Source organism: Oryx dammah, unplaced genomic scaffold (assembly GCF_014754425.2).
Source record: "Oryx dammah isolate SB20612 unplaced genomic scaffold, SCBI_Odam_1.1 HiC_scaffold_26, whole genome shotgun sequence".
NCBI classification, from domain to species: domain Eukaryota; kingdom Metazoa; phylum Chordata; class Mammalia; order Artiodactyla; family Bovidae; genus Oryx; species Oryx dammah.
Window position 1 is genome coordinate 64,461,501 of NW_024070210.1, and position 21,079 is coordinate 64,482,579.

A 21,079-nucleotide genomic window follows, 5' to 3' on the forward strand; every position below is an offset into this window, starting at 1 on the left:
GCTTTCAAGAAGGTTGGTCAGCTCTGCCTCATTCCTTCCTCTGATTCGCCACTGATTTGTGACCCAAGAAACCCTAAAACCTCCAGCTTCAGGCTACAGGTCCTGGGTGCTAAAGGATGTTGAACAGCTTTACAGTAAGCTCCCATGAGGCTGGGGTCAAATCAAGGCATGCTGTGAGACCAGCTGCAGGAGGTGGATCACCTGGGCTAAGTAGATGACTCTGGTGATCTCCTTCCCTTCCACAGTGAGGGGCTGCAGGATCCAGGCGCTGGGCAGGATCTCCCCTCGGACCATCTCCCTGCTGGGTCTCGGCATGGATGCATCATACACAGACTGAGCTGCCATGACAGACAGTTGCCCCTGGAAACACAGCAGTGTGAGTTCAGCCTATGTAATGTGGCTCCACCAGGGACAGGCTCCAGTGCAGGCAGTAGCGTGGGACGCAACCTTCGAGGCCCTCCCCCCACACACACCATGTCCAATTTGCCCTCCTCCCCCCGACCCGCAGAGAACGGGATGCCCACAGAGATTGCTTTTCACAACACACCAGCCCAAGTTCCTCCCACATCTTTACCACCAGCAAGGCAGGCACCTCTCTGGCTTCCACGCAGACACAACAGAAATCCCGTGGCTGCTTCAGTGCACACACGGTGGTATTGCACACCAGATACACTGGAGGGGCAGGGATGCAGAAAGTCAGAAGGTGCCCTGTGACACCCCATCATTCTACAGCCTGACACCCACTAGACCAAGCCTGAGTACCCAGCCTCCCAAGAGCGCTACCTCTGTTCCCTGGGCTCACCCAGGTTGATGCTGTTGGTCACCCGCTGGTGCAGCCTCGCTGTCTGGATGGGCTTATGGTACAGGGGCCACAAGGTGGGGTCACTCACAGCTGCCCACACATGAGACAGTGGCTGGGACACCACGGCAGCCCCCAGGAAGCCATGCCGGGTAGAAGAGAACATCTTGTAGTACAGCTGCACCTCCTGCTCCTCGCCCTGATGGCTGGGGGAAACACCAAGGGGGGAAGAAGAGGATGGGGTAAAAACTGGGTTCTAGGGTCACAAAAGAAGAGTTCAGGTGAGGGACTCAAGGAAGCCAGGGTGGAGAAGGCAAAGGAGGAGACAAGGCCAGCAGGGCTGCAACAATAAGACACTGTGCAAAGCAACTTACTTCCAGCCGGCTGCTGCCCGGCAGCTGAAGAGGTTGTTCAGGTTATCTGAGCAAGCAGCCATTACCTGGGGACACAGTGACCACACCCAGATTAGTGGGCACAGTTGGTACAAAGCAGGCCCTTGGATGAGTCCCTCAAGCCAGCGTTTCCTGAATTGCCCCTTTTGTAAAGATAGCTGCTGAAGAAGCCCTCGTCTGCCCTGTTCCTTCCCTCTTCCTCCTCCCTCCCCGCCGAGCAGAGTCTGCTGCAGGAAACCTCACATCAGCCATAGAGAGGTCCACGATGTGCTTGGCCAAATCCTTGTATGAGGAGGAGAAGGAGGTCCCCAGGCTGGACAGGCTGGACGGGGAACAGCAGCAACTGCCCAAGGCGGCTCTGCGGCCTACAATGAATAGGTGGAGGCTCCTGAGCATCAGGGCCTTGGGGCAGCACCAATATCCTGAGGGACAACGACCCCCCAGGATCTAGCAGACCTCAGCCCTGAAGTCCCCACACAAGGCAGGTACCTGCCCCACCACTCACTGTAGGCTAAGCATTTCCAGGCAGAGCTGGCCAGATTCAGCTGATTGTTCCTCACTGAAGAACGGCCCCGCACTTCCCCTATCCAGGAGTCTCTGGAATCAGGCAAGTTTGTGTCACCCTGCAGAAGAGAAGATGCTCAGGACCAGAGCCAAGGGAGAGAGAGAGCAGAAAACCCGAAAGCCAGTGCAGAATCATCTCTGCCTCTGAACTGCACAGTCTTCAACATAAAGGCTCCAGTGAAAAGGTCATCCCCACTGGGATTACAGGAAGCTGGATGCCCCCAAGAAGGCAAGAGCAATAGAAACCAGTCCCTGGAGGGTTTCCTTGCCCTTCAAGTCACAAGTTCAAGGTTTCTTAGAGTTCCAACAGGGATCAGTATAAACTGGGGCCTGAGAGGTACCAGGGGTCATTGGGTGGGGGGACCCTCTGCCCACTGAAGGAACTGGAATGAGGCCATGGCTGGAGCTGTGTTTAGTGTGAGCAGCAAACAAAGCCCAACTGGGAGGTGGGATGGGGAGGGAAAGTGATGGGCTGTGAAAAGCTTGACTTTTGGCCCCAGCCCCACGTCCAATGGCTAAGCCCAAGGTTGTAATGTGGAACCAGTTCCAGTCCAGTCACTAAATTGTGTCTTACTCTTTGCAGCCCCATGGACTGCAGCACACCTTGCTTCCCTGTCCTTCACCATCTCCCGGAGTTTGTTCAAACTCATGTCCATTGAGTCGGTGATGCCATCCAACCATCTCATCCTCTGTCGTCTTCTTTCTCCTCCTGCCTTCAATCTTTACCATCATCAGAAAATTTGGAACCAGACCCCATCTTTACTGCAAGCAGCTCCTCAATGACACGACCCTCGACTTCTGCTGGATCTAACAGGCACTTACCATCCTACCTCTATCATCAGTTCTAACTTTGTGCTGCTTTAAACACAAGAAGACGTAAACAGAGGTACTCTGTCTCCATCTTCACCCTGATGCTGGGAAAGGTTGAAGGTGGGAGGAGAAGGGGACAACAGAGGATGAGATGGTTGGATGACATCACCAATTCAATGGACATGAGTTTGAGTAAGCTCTGGGAGTTGGTGATGGACAGGGAAGCCTGGCGTGCTGCAGTCCATGGGGTCAGCCAAGAGTTAAGACATGACTGAGCAACTGAACTGACTGACTTTTACATAGTATTACAAATGTGCACTGACCACATCTTATATATCCATTGTCTCACTGATGCATTCTCTCAGTTCAGTTCAGTCGCTCAGTCGTGTCCGACTCTTTGTGACCCCATGAATTGCAGCACGCCAGGCCTCCCTGTCCATCACCAACTCCCGGAGTTCACTCAGACTCACCTCCATCACTACAGGGTTTCAACTCATTATCACTTCAAATAAGGCTTTAGGAAATAATTTCATACATGTTCCCTCATAATCTCTGCAAGCACTGCTGGGTCATAAGACTTTATAAGGTTCCTATGTCCCCAAAACCTGGCATCATCTGACTTTAAGCTGACAATTCAATAGGATTAAACATTTCCATTACCTTTGTAACTATTCCTAAACATTGAAAAAGAAAATTTCAACCTTTTTTTTCTATGAAAAGTATAACATTGATACCAAAATCTGAAATATATTGTAAAAACAAAAACTACAGGAAAAAAATTCATAAATACTGACAAAATCCTGAATACAATATTAGCAAACAGACTCTGAATGTACATTAAAAGAAGATATCCTATGTATAAGTATATAAAGTATTATAAGAATGTATGAATTAATTATTAGCCCCCAGATCAATTAAACACTCAACTCTAGAGACTCTGAAATAACCTTCTGAATAAAAATACTCTATAAAATAGTAATACATAAATGCCTCCTTAGTATTGCAAAATACATCTGTTTCAGCTCAATGTTAGCATTCAGCTTAAATGAAGGAAATTCCTGAAGCATTCCCACTAAAGCCTGAAATAAGAGATGAGGATGTTTACTGTCATCACTATTATTTATGCTGGGACATTAGGTTCATTCAATTAGGAAAGAAGAAAATAGTGGTTCAAAAATTAGAAAACAAATGGTCAAATGATCACTATTTGCAGAGGATGTGGCTGTATATCTTTAAAAAATCAAGGGCACGGCTTCACAATATGGTAAGCACTAACCACATATGTTTACTGACCATGTGAAATGTGGCTAGTGTGACTTACCTGAAATTTTAACATAATTAAATTAAACTGCCTGTGTTAGTGACTACTGTATAAATATGGATCTAGAGAATCAGTCAAAAAACAGTATGGGCACAAAATTAATACACAGCATTCAACTTAACTTTCATAAACACAAGAAAACAACCAGACAGAAGACATAAAGGAAGAGAAAACCTATTTATAACAGAAATAAAAAAGATAAAGCAAGAAGAAATCTGATATGTAATTTTAGAGACACATGAAGGGAAAGTTTTAAATCATACAAAGGACTGAACCTTCTATATTCTTGGTTAGGAAATTACACAGGATAAGATGTGATTTCTCTACAAGTTGATTTATAAATCTAATATGGTCCCATTAAAAATACTAAGAAGTTTTTATAATTGAGCTAAACAAGCTAATCCTAGCTTTCATGTGAAAAACAAACAAGAAGGAATATACTACAGAGCTTCAGAGTTGGTGAACATGTGATTTGGGGAGGGTGGTGTTTGTGATTTGAAATTACATAATAGAGCAGCACAGGAATAAGCTTGTGGTAGGAGGGAGAATTTAAATTTTACTCTATTCAACAATCATTATGGGGAGGAGACAAGATGGTGGAGTAGAAGGACTTAACCTTACCTCCTCTTTGAAAACACCAGAATCACAACTGCTAAACAATCATCAATAGAAGACTGACATGTAAGACCAGATGAACTTAATTTATAGAATATTTCATCCAAAAGCAGCAGAATACACAGTCTTCTCAAATGTACACAGAATCTGCTCCAGGGCCACAAAGCAAACCTTTGAAAGTTTAAGAAAACTGAAATCATATCAAGCATCTTTTTTGACCATAATAATGAGATTAGAAATCAACTAAAAGAAAAAAAAAACTGTAAAAAACACAAACACATGGAGGCTAAACAATGTTATTCAGTGACCAATGGATTCCTGATGAAATTAAAGAGGAAATAAAAAAATACCTAGAGACAAATGAAAATGATCCAAAACCTTTGGGATGCAGAAAAAGCAGTTCTAAGGGGGAAGTTTATAGCAATAAAATCTCACCTTAGGAAATGAAAAATCTCAACAACCTTATCTTACACCTAAAGCGACTAGAGAAAGAACAACAAACAAAACCTAAAGTTAGCAGAAGGAAAGAAACCACAAAGATCAGAGAAGAAATAAAGAAAACAATAGAAAAAAATCAGTGAAACTAAATGCTGGTTCTTTGAAAAAGAGAAACAAAAATGACAAACCTTTAGCCAGACTCAACAAGAAAAAAAATCAATAAAGTTAGAAATGAAAAAGAAGTTATAATTACAGAAATAGAAAGGATCATAAGAGACTACTACAAGCAACTATATGCCAATAATATGGACAAATTCTTAGAATGGAACAATCTTCCAAGACTGAACTAGGAAGAAACAGAAAATATGAGCCAGATCAATCACAAGTGCTGAAATTGAAACTGTGACTTAAAAACTCCCAACAAACAAAAGTCCAGGAGCAGATGGCTTCACAGGCAAACTCTATCAAACATCTAGATAAGACTTAACATCTATCATTCTGAAGCTATTTTTAAAAATTTCAGAGGAAGGAACACTCCCAACCTCATTCTATGAAGCCACCATCACCCTGATAAACAAAACCAAAGACATCACAAAAAAAAGAAAATTACAAGCCAGTAACACTGATAAACACAGATGCAAAAATCCTCAACAAATACTAGCAAAACTAATCTAACAATAGGATCATTAAAGAATCATACACCATGATCAAGCAGAATTTATTCCAGGGATGCAAAAGATTTTTCAATATCCAGAAATCAATCAGTGTGATACACCACATTAATCAATTAACGAATACAAACCATATGATCATCTCAACAGGTACAGAAAAGGCTTTGGACAAAATTCAACACCCATTTGTGATTTTAAAAAAAAACCTCTCCAGAAAGTGGGCATAGAGGGAACCTATCATAACATAATAAAGACCATATAGGATAAACCTACAGCTAACATCATACTCAATGATGAAAAGTTGAAAGCATTTCCTCTACGATCAGGAACAAGATAAGGATGTGCACTCTTACCACTTTTATTTAACATAATTTTAGAAGCCCTAACAATGGCAATCAGAGAAGGGAAAGAAATAAAAGAAGTTGGAAAAATTGAAAAATAAGTAAAAGAAAAATTGGGAAAGAAGAAGTAAAACTGTCACTGTTTGAAGATGACATGATACTTACTATACATAGAAAATACTACAGTTGCTACCAGAAAGCTACTACAGCTAAATGAATTTGGTAAGGTTGCAGGATATAAAATTAAAATGCAGAAATCTCTTGCATTTCTACACACTAACAATGGAAAAAAGAAACAAAAGTTAAGGAAACAATTCCATTTACTATCACAGCAAAAAGAAAAAAATAGCTAGGAATATACTACTTAAGGAGACAAAAGACCTATACTCTGAAAACTATAAGGTGCTGATGAAAGAAACTGAAGATGATACAAACAGATGAAAAGATATACCATGTTATTCGATTGGAAGAATCAGTATTGTCAAAATGACCATACTAACTAAGGCAATCTACAAATTCAGTGCTGCTGCTGCTGCTGCTGCTAAGTCACTTCAGTCGTGTCCGACTCTGTGCGACCCCATAGACGGCAGCCCCCAAGGCTCCCCCGTCCCTGGGATTCTCCAGGCAAGAACACTGGAATGGGTTGCCATTTCCTTCTCCAATGCATGAACGTGAAAAGTGAAAGTGAAGTCGCTCAGTCATGTCCGACTCTTAGTGACCCCATGGACTGCAGCCTACCAGGCTCATCTGTCCATGGGATTTTCCAGGCAAGAGTACCAGAGTGGGTTGCCATTGCCTTCTCCCACAGATTCAGTGCAATCCCTATCAAATTATCAATGGCATTTTTTTACAGAACTAGAACAAGAAATTTTAAAATTTGTATGGAAACACAAAAGACCCTGAATAGCCAAAACAATCCTGAAAAGGAAAAATGGAGCAGGAGGAATCAGACTCCCTGACTTCAAATTATACTAAAGCTACAGTAATCAAACTGTATGGTACTAGCACAAAGATTTATAGATCCATGGGACCGGATAGAAAGCCCAGAAATAAACCCACACACTTATGGTCAATGAATCTATGACAAAGGAGGCAAGAGTATAAACTAGAGAAAAAATAAACTCTTCAATAACTGGTGCTGGGAAAACTGAACAGCTACAGGTAAACGAATGTAATTAGAACACTCTCTAACACCATACACAAAAATAAATAAAAATGGATTAAAGACCTAAATTTAAGGCTAGATACTATAAAACTCTTAGAGGAAAACACAGGCAGAATACTCTGACATAAATTACAGCAATATCTTTTTGAATACATCTCCTAGAGTAATGAAAATAAAAATAAACAAATAAGAACTAATTAAACTTAAAAATCTTTGGTACAGCAAAGGAAACCATAAACAAAACGTAAAGACAACCTACAGAATGGGAGAAAATATTTGTAAACAAAGTGACTGACCTGGGGTTAATCTCCAAAATATATAAACAGCTCATGCAGCTCAATATAAAAAAAAAATCAAAAAATGGGCAGAAGACCTAAACAGACATTTCTCCAAAGAAGATAAATAGATGGTCAGAAACACATGGAAAGATGCTCAACATCACTAATTATTGAATCAATTGAAACTACAATGTGATATCACCTCACACCAATCAGAATGGCCATCATCAAAAAGCGTATAAACACTAAATGCTGGAGAGAGTGTGGAGAAAAGGGAACCCTCTCTGTTGATGGGAATATAAATTGGTACAATCACTATGGAGAACAGTTGGAGATTCTTTAAAAAGCTAAACATAGAATTATCATATGATCTAGCAATTCTACTCCTGGGCATATATCTGGAGAAAATCATAATTCAAAAACATACACACACCCCAGTGTTCACTGCAGCACTGTTTACAATAACCAAGACACAGAAGCAACCTAAATGTCCAACAACTCATGAATGGACAAGGAAGATGTGGTTCATATATACAATGGAATATTCCTCAGCCATAAAAAAGAAGGAAATGGAGCTGTTTGCAGCAACATGGATGGACCTAGAGATTACCATACTAAGTGAAGGAAGTCAGAGAAAAGACAAATATCGTATGGTATCACTTATATGTGGAATCTAAAAAGATAGTACAAATGAACTTATTTACAAAACAGAAACAAAACAACATGCAATAAAAGAGAAAGGCACTATTCAGCTGTTTAAAAAAGCACCAGATTTACTGATATGAAACAATATCTAAAAAATATTTTTAAGGAAAAAGCGCAGAGAGAAAATGGGTACAGTATGCTTCCATTCATGAACTTTACAAAAAGACATACATATTTTTTAAAGATATACATATCCTAACAGATGCACAGGATATCTCTGGAAATATACAGCAAACTGGGATGGACGAATGCTCCTGGGGAGGCAGAAAGGAGACTGAAAGATGCATTTGGCGTTCTGCACCTTTGTTACTATTTGAGTACTTTTTTTTTTTTTTTTTTACTGTGTGAAGTTTTGCTTATAAAAGGCATAAAAGTTTTGCTTTCAGATTTTATATCCCCAGCCAGATTTCACCTCTGAGCTCCAGATCAGGATCCCAGCTGCCTGATTTTCAACTACTCCCCTGCATTTCTCACAAGTACTTTCAACACAGTCAATACAAAACTAGATGGTGATTTTCCCCTCAAAGCTGTCCCTCCCAAGGCTCCTCGTCACTTGGACATCACGAGCCCTTTGAGCCCAAAGTGTGTGTGGTTCTGACTCCTCCCACTCCCTGGCTCCAACTTCCAATCCACCCTGGTGCCTGTGGATTCTCTAGTCAACACATGCACTTCGGCTTCTCCGCTTGGACAGTGCCCTGAACCAAGCAACTGTCATCTCTCAGCTTTGTCTGTCACAGTCATGAGTGGGTCTACCGGGGCTGTTCTTGCCTCTTCTCTGGCACGTTTGTCATTCTCCCCACTAAAAAAAATTCATCAGCAGCTTCGGGAAATGGCATAATCATATGGATTAGAAAGCAGCCAAAATTTTCAATAGAGTCTACATGACCTTGCCTTTTCTAGTCTTTTCTTGTGTGATTCTTCCATCTCTTTACATTCCAGCCACACTAACCTTCTTGTCAGTTCAGTTCAGTTCAGTTGCTCAGTCGTGTCTGACTCTTTGCGACCCCATGAATCGCAGCACGCTAGCCCTCCCTGTCCATCACCAACTCCCAGAGTTCACTCAGATTCATGTCCATCGAGTCAGTGATGCCATCCAGCCATCTCATCCTCTGTCGTCCCCTTCTCCTCCTGCCCCCAATCCCTCCCAGCATCAGAGTCTTTTCCAATGAGTCAACTCTTCGCATGAGGTGGCCAAAGTATTGGAGTTTCAGCTTTAGCATCATTCCTTCCAAAGAAATCCCAGGGCTGATCTCCTTCAGAATGGACTGGTTGGATCTCCTTGCAGTCCAAGGGACTCTCAAGAGTCTTATCCAACACCACAGTTCAAAAGCATCAATTCTTCGGCCCTCAGCCTTCTTCACAGTCCAACTCTCACATACATACGTGACCATTGGAAAAACCATAGCCTTGACTAGACGGACCTTAGTCAACAAAGTAATGTCTCTGCTTTTGAATATGCTATCTAGGTTGTAGTTCCCCATAAAATTCTTCCCTTAAAGACTCATTTGCTGAGTCTTCCATCTGGAAAGCTCTTCTGCCCCTCAAGTATCTCCAGATACCAACTTCTACTGAGTTAACTACATCTCAGCTTTCCAGTCTCAGTTTAAACACAGTCTCTTCAGAGCATCTTTGCTGATCCTTCAGACTAAGTCAGGTTCCTGTTTCATATTGTCCTTGCAGCCCTTCTTCATGGAACTTTCTACAACAATAATTAATCATAAAACAAGCTACTTCCCTCTAATAATCTGTTTAAGGACAAGAACAATTTTGCCCAGTGACTAAAATAGTGCCCACAAAATACCTGTTGAATAAATGAATGAATGAACAGGGAAGGTAGACAAAACCACAGGGAAGAACAAAGGCCATTGCTCATGAAGGTTCATGTCAGCAGTGAGTGGCCTCTAGGAGACAAAACTTCAAGTATCACTGGTCCTGGCCCCCGGTTCATGCCTCGCATTTGCCTACTCACCACACTGTCTGGGGACTGGAGCTGGCTTGGCAAGGCTGGGCTGCTGTTATAGCCAGAGGTGACACCAGATGAGAGGCTTCCGTCGGAGCTGGTGCACCAGGAGCCAGAGGTGGCCAAGGTGTGTAGTTTTTCCTCCTCCTGGGAAGGACAGATCAGCGTCAGCCAGCTTCGGGTGTGTCATTACCACACTCCCATCACCTCCCAGCGCCTCCTGCCTTAGCCTCATACCCTCACGCCACCCCCGTCCCATTCCCAACTATATTCCCAAGCTGCCTCCTCCCAGACTCTCGCCCGGGGACCAGAGCGAAGCAGCTCTGAACAGGCACCAGGACCCGACACCTTCCTCCAGAAGCTATGTTCCAAGACTCAGAGGCAGCATGGTGATGGCTGATCCAGTCTGAGGTCTGCCCCAGGCCCAAGCCCACCCTGAAATCAGAGGCTTGCCTCACTCCCCACCTGCAGCAGCTGGGAGATGATCTGCTGGCGAATCCTCAGCTTTTCCTGTTCAGTCCGCTCCCTCAGTCGGTCCCGGGCCCGGGAAATCTCCACTTTGGCCTCCTCACGGGCCCGCTGGTATTCTTGTAGCATCAGCTCTATGTCAGAGGGTGGGTGAGAAGACCTTGATGCTGACCCTGAGCTCCTGGGGAAAACCAGAGGGGTGGAAAGATGCCTTCTAACGTGGTCAGTGGGCGATGGCCCAGGCCCGCTCAACACCACCTTCTTGAAAGACCCATCCTCTCTTTGCCCACAGGGTCTTCAAGTTTGGTTTTATAAACATCCTGAGGCTCAGGCCTGCAGCCTTACATAGCACATCATGGTCCCTCTATCCACTCCACCCCCTCCACAGCTCCCTCCCACCCTCTCTTTTCCCTTTGCCTCTCTCTCCACAGCTGCCTACCACTGTCCACAGGCCTGTAGGACCCACTCCTGGTCACTCCTGGCATAGAAAGCTGTGGCCTCCGGTGTCCAGGACACTAGAGTCCAGGCCCCGCTCCCCACGTCTCTCACCCCACCCCAAGCAGGCTCCCCGCAGGGCAGTGGGTCCACCTACCGGGTGGTCTCCACAATGTCCTTCCTCAGCTGCTGCAGGTATTCTCGGCGCCGGCTGGGGAGGTCAAAGTCCCGGGCGAAGGTCAGTTGTTTCTTGGGGCTGAGGCTTCGTGTCCAGCGGGAGTTCTGAAGTCCCTCAGCCTGCTCCCTCTGGAGGGTCTCTGCTGGGTGTTTTGGCCTGAGACAGAACGTGACTGAGTCACTGACGCTGACCCTGAAGCCCCTTCTCCATCCTAAGATCTATCTCTGACCCCCAGAAGATCCCAGAGCTGAGCCAGGGAGAGGGGAACAGCCAGCTGTCAGCCTTCTCTGGCCTCCCACCCAGGACCGGGTCCTTACCGGGCGTACAGCTCCTCCTCCTCAGCAGCGAGCGCCTCCCCCGTGCCACTCTGCAGCACCTGCAGCAGGGCGTCTGCCTCCCCGAAGCCATGGTGCAGTTTTGCTTCTGTGAGTTCTGTGCTGAGGGAGAGGTTCTGGGCCCCAACTTTCAGAGGGATCTGCTCCCTCTGGGGCCACTCAGGTGCCCGGCTCTGGTCCTCAGGGGCTTGTGGGAACCTCTGGGACTGCTCTCCAGAGCTACAATCACATCTGGTCCATAGGGAATCCACAGTACCTGGCCCTCCAGGAGAGTTATTCTGAGGCCCATGCAAGTCGCTAAATTTGTTATGCACAGGGAAGTCCCTCAGACCATGATGTTGGGGCTCAGGAGCCGTGTGCATCTGGGAACCAGGGGGCAGCAGCCCCCCAGGCTGGCAGGCCACAGACGGGCCCAAGACACAACCCTGGAGCCCTGGGGTATCAGTCAACTCAGAGAAAGGGCAGGGGCTGTGGTGCTGGAGGTGCCCCAACGAAGAGGGAGCATCCAGAGCGGGCCGCAGCTCCACGGGAGATGCTGAGTGCTCACCTCTTTTCTCCGCCCTGCTCTGCCATCCACCTGGCCCCCTTCTGCTCAGTGGGCCACACTCTACTGAGGCCACATCCTCAGGCAGAAAGCTGTCAGCCAGCCTCTGGCTCCTGTTACCCGGTGGAGGGGGCGACAGTCTGCTCTGCACCCCGGCGGTGGCCCTGGGCAGACACTGCTGCAGGGGCTGCTGCACGAAACAGACTTGGAGCTTTGTGCTCTGCTGTGGGCTGCCTTGGGAGCTCACCCCAAGGAAGGGCCTGCAGTCGCCCTCTTCTAGGGAACTTCTACCTTCTCCACGTGGAGCCCCTGCTCTCTGAGAGCCATCTGCCTCATCAGTGGTTTGAGAAAAATTACCCACTGGAGGCCGGGGGGCAGGAAGGGGAAGGCTTGGGCTGGACATGAGCTTCTGGCGGCTGTCAAGGGAAAGAGCTGAGGGAGATGAAAGAGACAAGGCGCTTAGGGGGATCCCTGACCCTGGGGTACTGGCACTAAGTGTGAGGATCGGGGAGGAGGCCCTGTCCACCAGCAAGGTGCTGGCGGACCCCTGCTCCTTCTGCACCCTGAGTTCCCCAACTGACTCTGCAGCCTGGGTGCAGGGCCCTGGGGAGGAAAATGTGCTGAGGCAGGGTCTGCCAACAGCCAGGCAGGTGGGCTCCTCTGGCTGGGAGCTGGGAGGCAGGAGGGCATCTGGAGAAGCCTGGGGGCTCAGAGAAGGCAGGTTCTGCTCAAAGGGGCCTTTCTGAAAGTTGAAGTGGAATGAGGGTACAGGGGCGCTCTGGGGCCTGCAAAAAGTGTCTTCCCCCTGAAGATCTAGGGGCCCTGCTGTTTTCCACACTGTCTCCTCCGCCTCTGTCTTCTGAAGTGTCCCGGGAACACGTCCCTTTCCTTGAGACATGCTAGCGAGATCTGAGCCCAGCCCTTCAAGGATCACATTGACCTTCTGAGGGTTGGCCTCTGGGGCCTGGAGGTGGAGAGGTGGTGAGGCCAGGTCAGTCTGGATGCCCTCATCCACGGTGGTCTGAGTAGAGCCATCCATCATCTGGGTCTGAGGCACCTCACGAGGGGCGTCCCTCTTGGCATTCCACTCCTTTTCGGCCACACTTGGCTGGGAGAGACTCCCCAACAGCTCTGAGGTGCTGTGCAGGAGTTGTGAGAGGTGGAGAGACAGGTTGTGCATGCTGGCCCAGGAGGCCAGATCTGACTGGGCAGAGAAGTCAGAATAGCTCCAGTGGGACCCACAGCTCAGGGTCTGCGTGCCTTGCTCCAAGGTGTCTATTCTGGACTGAGCTATGGGACCACCCACCTTGGATGGGTACAGCAGCATAATCTCATCCTCTGGACCTGCAGCCCTTCCCTCAGCCCAAGGGGGCTCCCTCCTCAGAGAACCCACTTCACCAGGGGTGTCCTGGAACTGGGCTCTCTCATCAGGACCCTTCAAGGGGGCTGCTTCTTCAGAGCTGATGAGGATGTCGGGGTTCCTCAGGGCAGGCAAGGAACCCCATACCTCCCAGGCCTCATGTGAACCTCGGGCATTTCCACCACTGCTGCATTTGTTCAACAGGCTCTGGGCGCTGGCCAAGGTGCTGAGGTGGGAGCGCAACAAGGAGCTCTGGTCCTCTAGGCGGCTATCCATGCTGCTCTGGGCTACGTTTGGCGGTGTCGGGCCCTGCGATGTGGGGCGGCGGGAGACACTGACTGCACTGCCAAACAGATGCTGCCTCCAGCCAGTGCACGCAGGCCCCTTGGGACGCCAGGGAAGGATGCAGGGGTTGACATCACTGGGGCGCAAGAGCAGGGCTCCTCCGCCCACATCCGTGGAGTGCTGCTCCTCTGGCCTGGCTTGGCCACCTAGTCTCTCTGGCTTTCCTGACTGGGCCTGTTCCAGAGCACCAGATGGATGGATGGATGTGAGATTGGGGGTTGGCATTCTCGAGAAACCTGATGTCGCTGAGTAAGGCGGGGGTGCGGGTGGCAGGGGCCTGAGATCAGCAGCAATACTGTCCAAGTCAGAGGCGGCTTCCTGATCACAGCCCTCAGCGTTCAGAGACATTCTCACCACAGATTTTCCTGAGGAAGTGCCCCTGGGGTGTGAGGTCCACAATCGACTGGGCTCCGCGATATCCTCCTCTGTTGGGGAAGGAGGCTCCACGCTCAAGTTCAGCTCCTGAAGAGACCGGGAAGAGCTGACCACAGAGAACCGTGGTCTGGAGTATCTGCGACCAGAGGAGACTGCAATTATAGGACGTGAACCCCGGTGGTGGGGCGCCGGCTGCTCCCCGCCAGAAGGGGGCTGCCCGGGGCCCTGAGCTGCCGGCCAGTGTGCTCTGCGTTGGCCTAAGGAGACAGTGGCTGAGTCACCGAAGCTGGGCAAGATCGTCTTGGACACAGGGGACCTGGCCACCGTCCTGCCCTCTCTGTCTGCACCTCTAGTCTGACAGCTGTCCGAGCCACCTTCATCAGCAAGTGGGGGACTCCTGACCCCCGCAGGGTCTTCACGGCCACCTGCAGCCTGGTCTCTCTGTTGCTCTTCCTCCTCCCATAGACTGTCAACCTGGGATCTGGAGATATACTTTAACTCTGTTATGAGTTTGGCTTGGGGATGTAAGCCACCAGGATCCCTGGACCCTGGGGGAAGTTGCGGCTCTTCTGAAAGGCATCTGATGTCATTTCCCAAACATCCCTGTTGTAGTCCCTCTGGCAGCTCACTCTCAACACACTGTTCACTTAAATTCAGGGTGTGTGGTCCCCCTGCTGCTGCTGGCTTGGGTTGAGAGCCCTTTGCACCCTGGGCCCCCACAGAGCTGTCCTGCAACCTCCCGGGTGTCTCAGAGCACTTGCCCTCGGGGAAAGGGAGAGCCTCAAGCTCGGCTCGGACTTTCTTCTCAGCAGCCTTCTTCTCAGGATCCCCTACTGACCTGGAGCTCCCATCAGTGAGCGAGTGGCTAAGGGGGCTCGTCTTCATGTCGGGGGCAGCAGGGGAGCTGCAGCCCCCAGTCAGAGGCAGGACCGCAGTGGCGGAGGCCTCCGGGGTGCTGCTGTCTGCTGGCCCCAGCTCTACGTTAATCCCTTTGGGCTCAAGGCCATGCGCCAACAGCACGCCAGATTCCCTGCCAAGGCCCTCTCTTCTCTCCATTCCCCAGGCCCTGGAGGGGACCCTGGAAGGGTGGTGAGGGTGTAGAGGGGCCGTGGAAGCCCCCCTGCCCAGGTCACCATCTCTGTAACATAGTGAGGTGGAGGGAGGGGAGGAATGGGCACCCCAAACAACAGGTTGAGGGCTGCGTGGCTGCCAGCAAGGACCAGATCTACTCTCTTCCTGGCCCCGGGATAGGCCAAGGGTATTGCTGCCACCAGGGCTCCATGAGGAGACACCAAAACCCGAGTCTTCCTGTGGGCATCTGCTCAGGGCCTCCTCTCTGACTCCCCCGGGGCTCTGATCCGGCAACAGAGCTGGCCTGGGACCTTCCATGCTGGCCCTGCAGGCTTCCGCCGGCCCAGAGCCAACACTCCCTTCCTGCTTCACAAGTGGCTGTGAGGGAGCTTCCGGTCCAAGCCCCCTCAGGGCTCCAGGCAGGACAGTACCCCATTTGGGGCTCACCCTCCCTTCTTCTAAGCTGGTGGAAGCCTCGAGGCATTGGCCCTGGTCTTGGTTAGGCTCTGAGAGGCTAGTTGAGTTCTGAACAACAGAGATCACAAGGTGACTTTCAAAACAGGTTGTTCTTCCTCTCTGTGCAATGGCTTGGAAGTTATCTGAGCCTCCTCCCCATGTGCAGTCCAGAGTCCCAGGTTCTTGGCAGTCTGGGCTGCTCTCCTGATGGCCAGGGAGCATGCCCTCGGCTGCAGCCAATGCCTCTCTCCCCTGGGCAATCTGTCCAGAATCCTCAAAAGGGGCCTGAGAAAGTGAGGCAGCCACTACTTCACCTGTCATCACTCTCCTGTCCTCCTCCCTGGAGGCTGCTGAAGAAGGAAGACTATCTGAGCCCAGAGCATCAGCAGAGGGAGTCGCTGTGGTTGCTTCTTTGTTTTTCTCTGTGATTTCAGAAGAGCTTGCGTGACACATAGATTGCTCACCTGCTCCCAGGAAATGCTCCGGTTTTCCGGTGCAATGGCTCCCACCTGGAGAAGGGTCAGTGTGGGAGGGAGTCCGTGAGGGACACTGTGGCCCCATGTCAGTGTCAGTGCTGGGCACAGAGTGGAACCTGTCTGCAGAGGGGGGTATGGCCTGAAGGACAGTTGTCCTCTTGTCAACTGATAGGTGTCCTGGTTCAACGGAGAGAGATGCCATGTGATTCCGTGCTTCAGCCTCATTTGTGGTCCTGTTGGCCACTGACTGGCCCATTTGAGGACACTGCAGCCTGCTGGGGGCCCTTGAAGAACATTCAGGTTCTAATAAAGTCTTGCTGGAAGGCAGGACTGTGCCCCCAGCCACCACGTCATAAAGCTGCTTCCCCTGAATCTTTGCCTGTCCCGTCTCCTCCAAAACAGCCAGGCTTGTGGGTGGCTGAGCAGAGGGCTCCGGCTGAGGCACCACTGGTGGGGACATAGGCGCTGAGAAAGCCCCACCAGCAGGACTGAGGTCCTCGGCCTCCTGCCTTACCTCTCTGCCTTGGTTGTCTCCTTCTTCCAAGGGGCTGCCAACCCTCCTCTCAAGCAGGCTAAAGGCCCCATTCAGGGCACCGGCTCTGTCTGGTCCTCTTGGTTCAGCTGCCTTGGCTCTGGAAGGAGAACCTACCCTGCTACCCAGGCCCATCGAGCTGCTTCTAAGGTGCCCTCCCTGGTCTTGGGGACCAGTGCTTGCTGACCTCTTGCCCTCTGCACCCAGGGGAATGCTCCCTGGTACACTGGATTGACCACGAGGTCCCAAGGCCATGGATGTCACAGATCCAGGCCGAGCAGAGTGTGCCACAGAGGAGCACTGTCTGTCGTCTCCCGGCAGGCTATGGTGTCCAGACGCTCCACTCTGGTCCTGCTGCTCCACTCCAGCTACCAAGGGACTGTTGGGCATTTTCAGCATCATAGGATCCAACACATAGTCAACAGAAGAAATGCCTAGAGTATTAGGTGCATAGAGATACCTTCTTGGCAGCCTTGTTGAATTCAAGAGCAAGGTATGACTCAGGTCTTGGCGAGGAGCCATACAGGAGTCCAGCTGGCTTGGTAACAGGCCGGTCTTGTGGCTGAACGATGTGTGCACACAATGGTGGCATAGGCCAGGGAGTCTCTGAGTCTCCGAGACTGTGTTTCTCACCTCCAGGCTCCCTCTTTGAGCAGCCATTTCTTCCACTCTGCCTCGAACTGCGGGCTCCTCTTGCTTACGGATGCACTTGGCAGGATGGCTTTCTTGAACACTCTCCCCAGTCTCCAGCTCCTCCAGACTTCCCAAGCTGCGGGGCTGGCGTCTGGGGCACACTGCACTCGCCACCTTTCCCTCAGAAGCCCCCTCGGGCCTGGGCTGCAATGGCAGACCTCTGGCTGACGCTTTCATCCTCGGGTGAGCAGAGGCATTGGTGCATTCTCTGCAAACTGCGCACACCCCTAAATAACCACCAGAGTCCTTGGCAGGTGTGTCTAGCACAGCTAGGTAGGTGTGCCCTCTCACAAATCTGCTGCCAGGTCCCCGGGGGTCAGCGCTACCATTCACCTCCACTTCCCTAGCTTCATCATCCCTACAGATAACATCGTCTGTCCGCTTGGGAGAAGTTGGCTGATCCTTGAAGGGTGGGTGGTTTCCAAAGCTGCCTGTCCTCAGCACGCTGTCAGCCGTCTCCTGGTCCTGTTGGTACTGGAAGATGAATTCCTTGCTGACTCCTGGTGGGTGGGAAGCGTGCAGCTGCTTACCCTGTTTGGATTCAATTTCTGAGATGCCATTCTCCAGCTGCATCACACTCCTAATTAGCCTAGCCATCTCATCGGCATTATTAACTCTTTCACCCCATGTCTTTCCAGGAGGTGGTTCTTTGGGATTTGCTTTAAGCACTTTTCCAGGGACTTTGCATTTGCTGAGGTTTCTTTCCTGACAGCATGCAACTGACTGGAATTGTTCATATGTGGACTCAGTCTGTGAAAGCTTAAACTCTTCTGAGCCGTCTTTGGAATGGGGTGCTTTTCCAAGAAGGCCAGTTTCGTTCCTCCGTTCCTCCTTATGGGCTGGACTCTCACCCAGGGCCAGGGTCTCTGGGCTGCTTACCTCAAAATGCACTGATCTAGACTTTAAAGGAAGAGCGGCATCCTGTGGCTTGTCCTTGTCAGGGGCTAAATAGATGGTTTTACAGGTGAAATCAGACCTAACCCTGGAAGGAAAGTGTCTCTTTGCGTCAAAGGCCTGGGCCTGTGTGAGGACTGCATTCTGCCCCTGCCCTTCTTCCTCACCCGTCTCAGATTCACTCGCAAGCAGAGGCTTCCCCGACCCAGAACTGTTTGAGGAGACACTGCGGTGGGACTGTACAGGAGCCTTTGCTCCCTGCCCGAGTGTCGTAAGACTGTGTCTATTTAAAATTCCAACTTGATTTTCAAATTTACATACTTTTATGCTGGTAGATGGGAAAAAATGTCCATTCTGAGTGACAAAAAAATAAACCGAACTATGGCTTCTTTCTTTAACCTTTCCAAAGCATTTCCCTTTTTCTCTGCAAACTTCCTTGGTGTTCATATCAACTGGCCTCTCGGCTGCAACCTGCTGAGATGATACAATCTTGGAATTCTGGTTTTGTAATTGTACTGGCAACTTATTCTCCACATACACACTTTGGAGGACCTGGTGCTCATGTCCAAAGCCCCAGGCTTCCCTGAGGGGTGGGGAGGGCACCCTTGCTTCTCTGCAAGCTGGAATTTCCAAGGCAGTTTCTGTCAGGGCATCTCGGCTTTTGGTCACATAGAATGTTTCCAAGGGAGGTGGCTGCAGGGAAGATGGAAGTGGATTCCAGGGAGCAGAGTGAAGGTATAGCTCTGGACCAGACGGAAAGGGGCAGGAAGGCCTGCTGTGTCTTCCGCCCGCTTCCACGGAGCTCTCCTGGGAGTCTGTCTTCTCTTCCTGCAGGTGGCGGTGGCTGTTCTGACCTAGTTGCCTCTCTGGGCCCACTCTCTTCTTCCTCAAAGGAGCCCCGCCTCGGGGCCAATGGGGGTCTTTGGTGGCTATGGTGACAATATGCTGACACGGGTTCTTTAGGATGAAACACTCCTCAGAGGACGTCATGAGTGCAGGTTTCTTGCTGCTCTGAGAGGACTCCTCCAAGCTGCTCTTTTTGACTCCCCGTGCTGCCGTCATGGGATATGCCATCTTGTTCTCTGCTGCAGACACCTGTGCATTTGTAGGTCCAGAAGTCAACGATTCTACATCTGCTGAGTAAGTTCCACTATGACTTACCTCTTTCTCACTAGTTGTAAAGAAATCTGAAGTACCTTCTACCTTGACATTCAGACTGTCCTGTTCTTTCTCTGCTCTCAAACGCCTAATTTTGGACAGATGGGTTGGAACATTGTTGAAATCTGGGCTGCTAGATGCCCCAGGACCAACTGGCAATATAGTATCTCCTCCCCTGCCGGAAGCTTGAATCGGAAAACCAGAGTTTTCCTTAAGGGAGGGGGAAACTGGCCTGGGGGCTCCCGTGGCCTCCAAAACAGGATGAGACAGTTCAAGGAGGTACTTTTGCTGGAGGGCAGCCCAGTCTCTCTCACAGCTGCTGTCAACATAAGTAAATGAGCTGGCAGAGGCAGCCAACAAGCTGGACACACTAGAGTTGGACGCTTCAGAGATGCCTTGCTGGGCCATGTCAGGGACCCCACTGGCTTGAAAGGTACCTTCAGCTCCTGGGTGAAGAAGGCTGCAAGGGTCGCAGAGGGACACAGACCCAGAAACAGGGTCTGTATACACACTTCTAATGCTGCAAGGCAGCTCAGTGCTGGACAGGGGCAGTGTGGAGCTGAAAGGCAAGATGGTTTCTGTACCTGGTGACTCGAGTTCTTCTGTATTGAGCCAGTATCCAGGCCTTTCCCAACCGCAGCACTGAACCTCCTGGATGTTGGGACTTGGACATAAAGAATGTTGGGAGCTGCTGGGATTGATCTTGGAGTCACAAGAAAACCAGGAATCCATGGACACCAGAGGGCTCCCTCTGGAGGGCTGCACGTCTTGGAGAATGGTGGCCGGTTCTGTGGGGCTTCCCTCCACCGCCACCTCAGGCTGCTCACAGGGCTGCTGCGGCTGGGGTTCCAGGTAAAATGAACTGCTCACTGGCAAGATGGCATCTAGCCTGGGGGCTCTTCTGTGACTGACGGAACCAAGCCTGCATACTGCCTCCTGGCCCCCTGCAGGCAGAATGGGGCTCTGCAGGCGCCAGAAAGTCTCCGTGGGCATCTCATCAGTTGAACCAAAGAAAGGCTTTCCTTGCCAATGGTCCCCCGGTTCTTCTTCAGCATCAATCAGGCTGTCGAGGGAAACACTCCTGTGAGCCAAGGTGAATGGTCGACTGCCTGAGGATGTGGTGAAGCCCCTCCCAGAAGCTCGTGCTCTGGCCTGGCTGTGGCCACAGCCGCTGGTGAGGTAACTGTGTCCTGGGCTGTCCCGTGGGTTTCTGGGCCCCTTCTCGGCCAGTGAGTCCTCAGATATTTGGCTGTCATCACTTTCAGAGTTGTCTGGCTCTGGGAGGTCCCGCTCCTTCCCCTGGGTCTCCTCCAGCTCCAGCGGTGCTGGCAGGGCTTTGGCACAGACACAGGAGAGAGAACCAAGTGAGTAACCGCTATTTGTGTCAGATACATCACTACCTTTTTTTCTTGCAAGAGCCACTATGGGGCTGGAGTGTGTGAGTGAGGCCATGGTGTCTGGGTCCCCTACTCTGTGCTGCCTCTTCAAAAGGCTGCCATGAGACAAGCAAGAGGACTTTTCAACCCTAGCTGCCAGGACTCTCTGCTGTCTTTTTGATGACTCGCTTGGAGACAGTGGTATGAACCCTGCCCAGAAAGTCTCGGCTGCCTTTCCATGCCCAAATGTCTATTTGGATCCATGAAGATGTGAGGAACTGCAACTGGCTCCCTCAACAACCTCGTGGGCCCAAGGTTCCCTTT

General features: G+C 50.0%; 1 protein-coding gene across 6 annotated transcripts in view; it reads right to left on the reverse strand.

Moving 5' to 3' along the window:
• STARD9 (StAR related lipid transfer domain containing 9) overlaps positions 1-21,079 on the reverse strand; it is a 115,337-nt gene that overhangs the window by 1,774 nt on the left and 92,484 nt on the right. For 3 of the 6 annotated variants that reach the window (XM_040226823.1, XM_040226819.1, XM_040226824.1), the window contains 10 exons: positions 11,458-20,713; positions 11,120-11,296; positions 10,525-10,708; positions 10,069-10,206; positions 1,697-1,814; positions 1,435-1,556; positions 1,174-1,238; positions 803-1,005; positions 575-672; positions 202-360 (listed from right to left, as the gene is read on the reverse strand). In XM_040226823.1, the coding sequence (XP_040082757.1) occupies positions 202-360; positions 575-672; positions 803-1,005; positions 1,174-1,238; positions 1,435-1,556; positions 1,697-1,814; positions 10,069-10,206; positions 10,525-10,708; positions 11,120-11,296; positions 11,458-20,713 (10,520 nt within the window). The remainder of the gene's footprint in view (positions 1-201; positions 361-574; positions 673-802; positions 1,006-1,173; positions 1,239-1,434; positions 1,557-1,696; positions 1,815-10,068; positions 10,207-10,524; positions 10,709-11,119; positions 11,297-11,457; positions 20,714-21,079) is intronic. The other 3 variants (XM_040226820.1, XM_040226822.1, XM_040226821.1) reach the window with 3 other exon arrangements.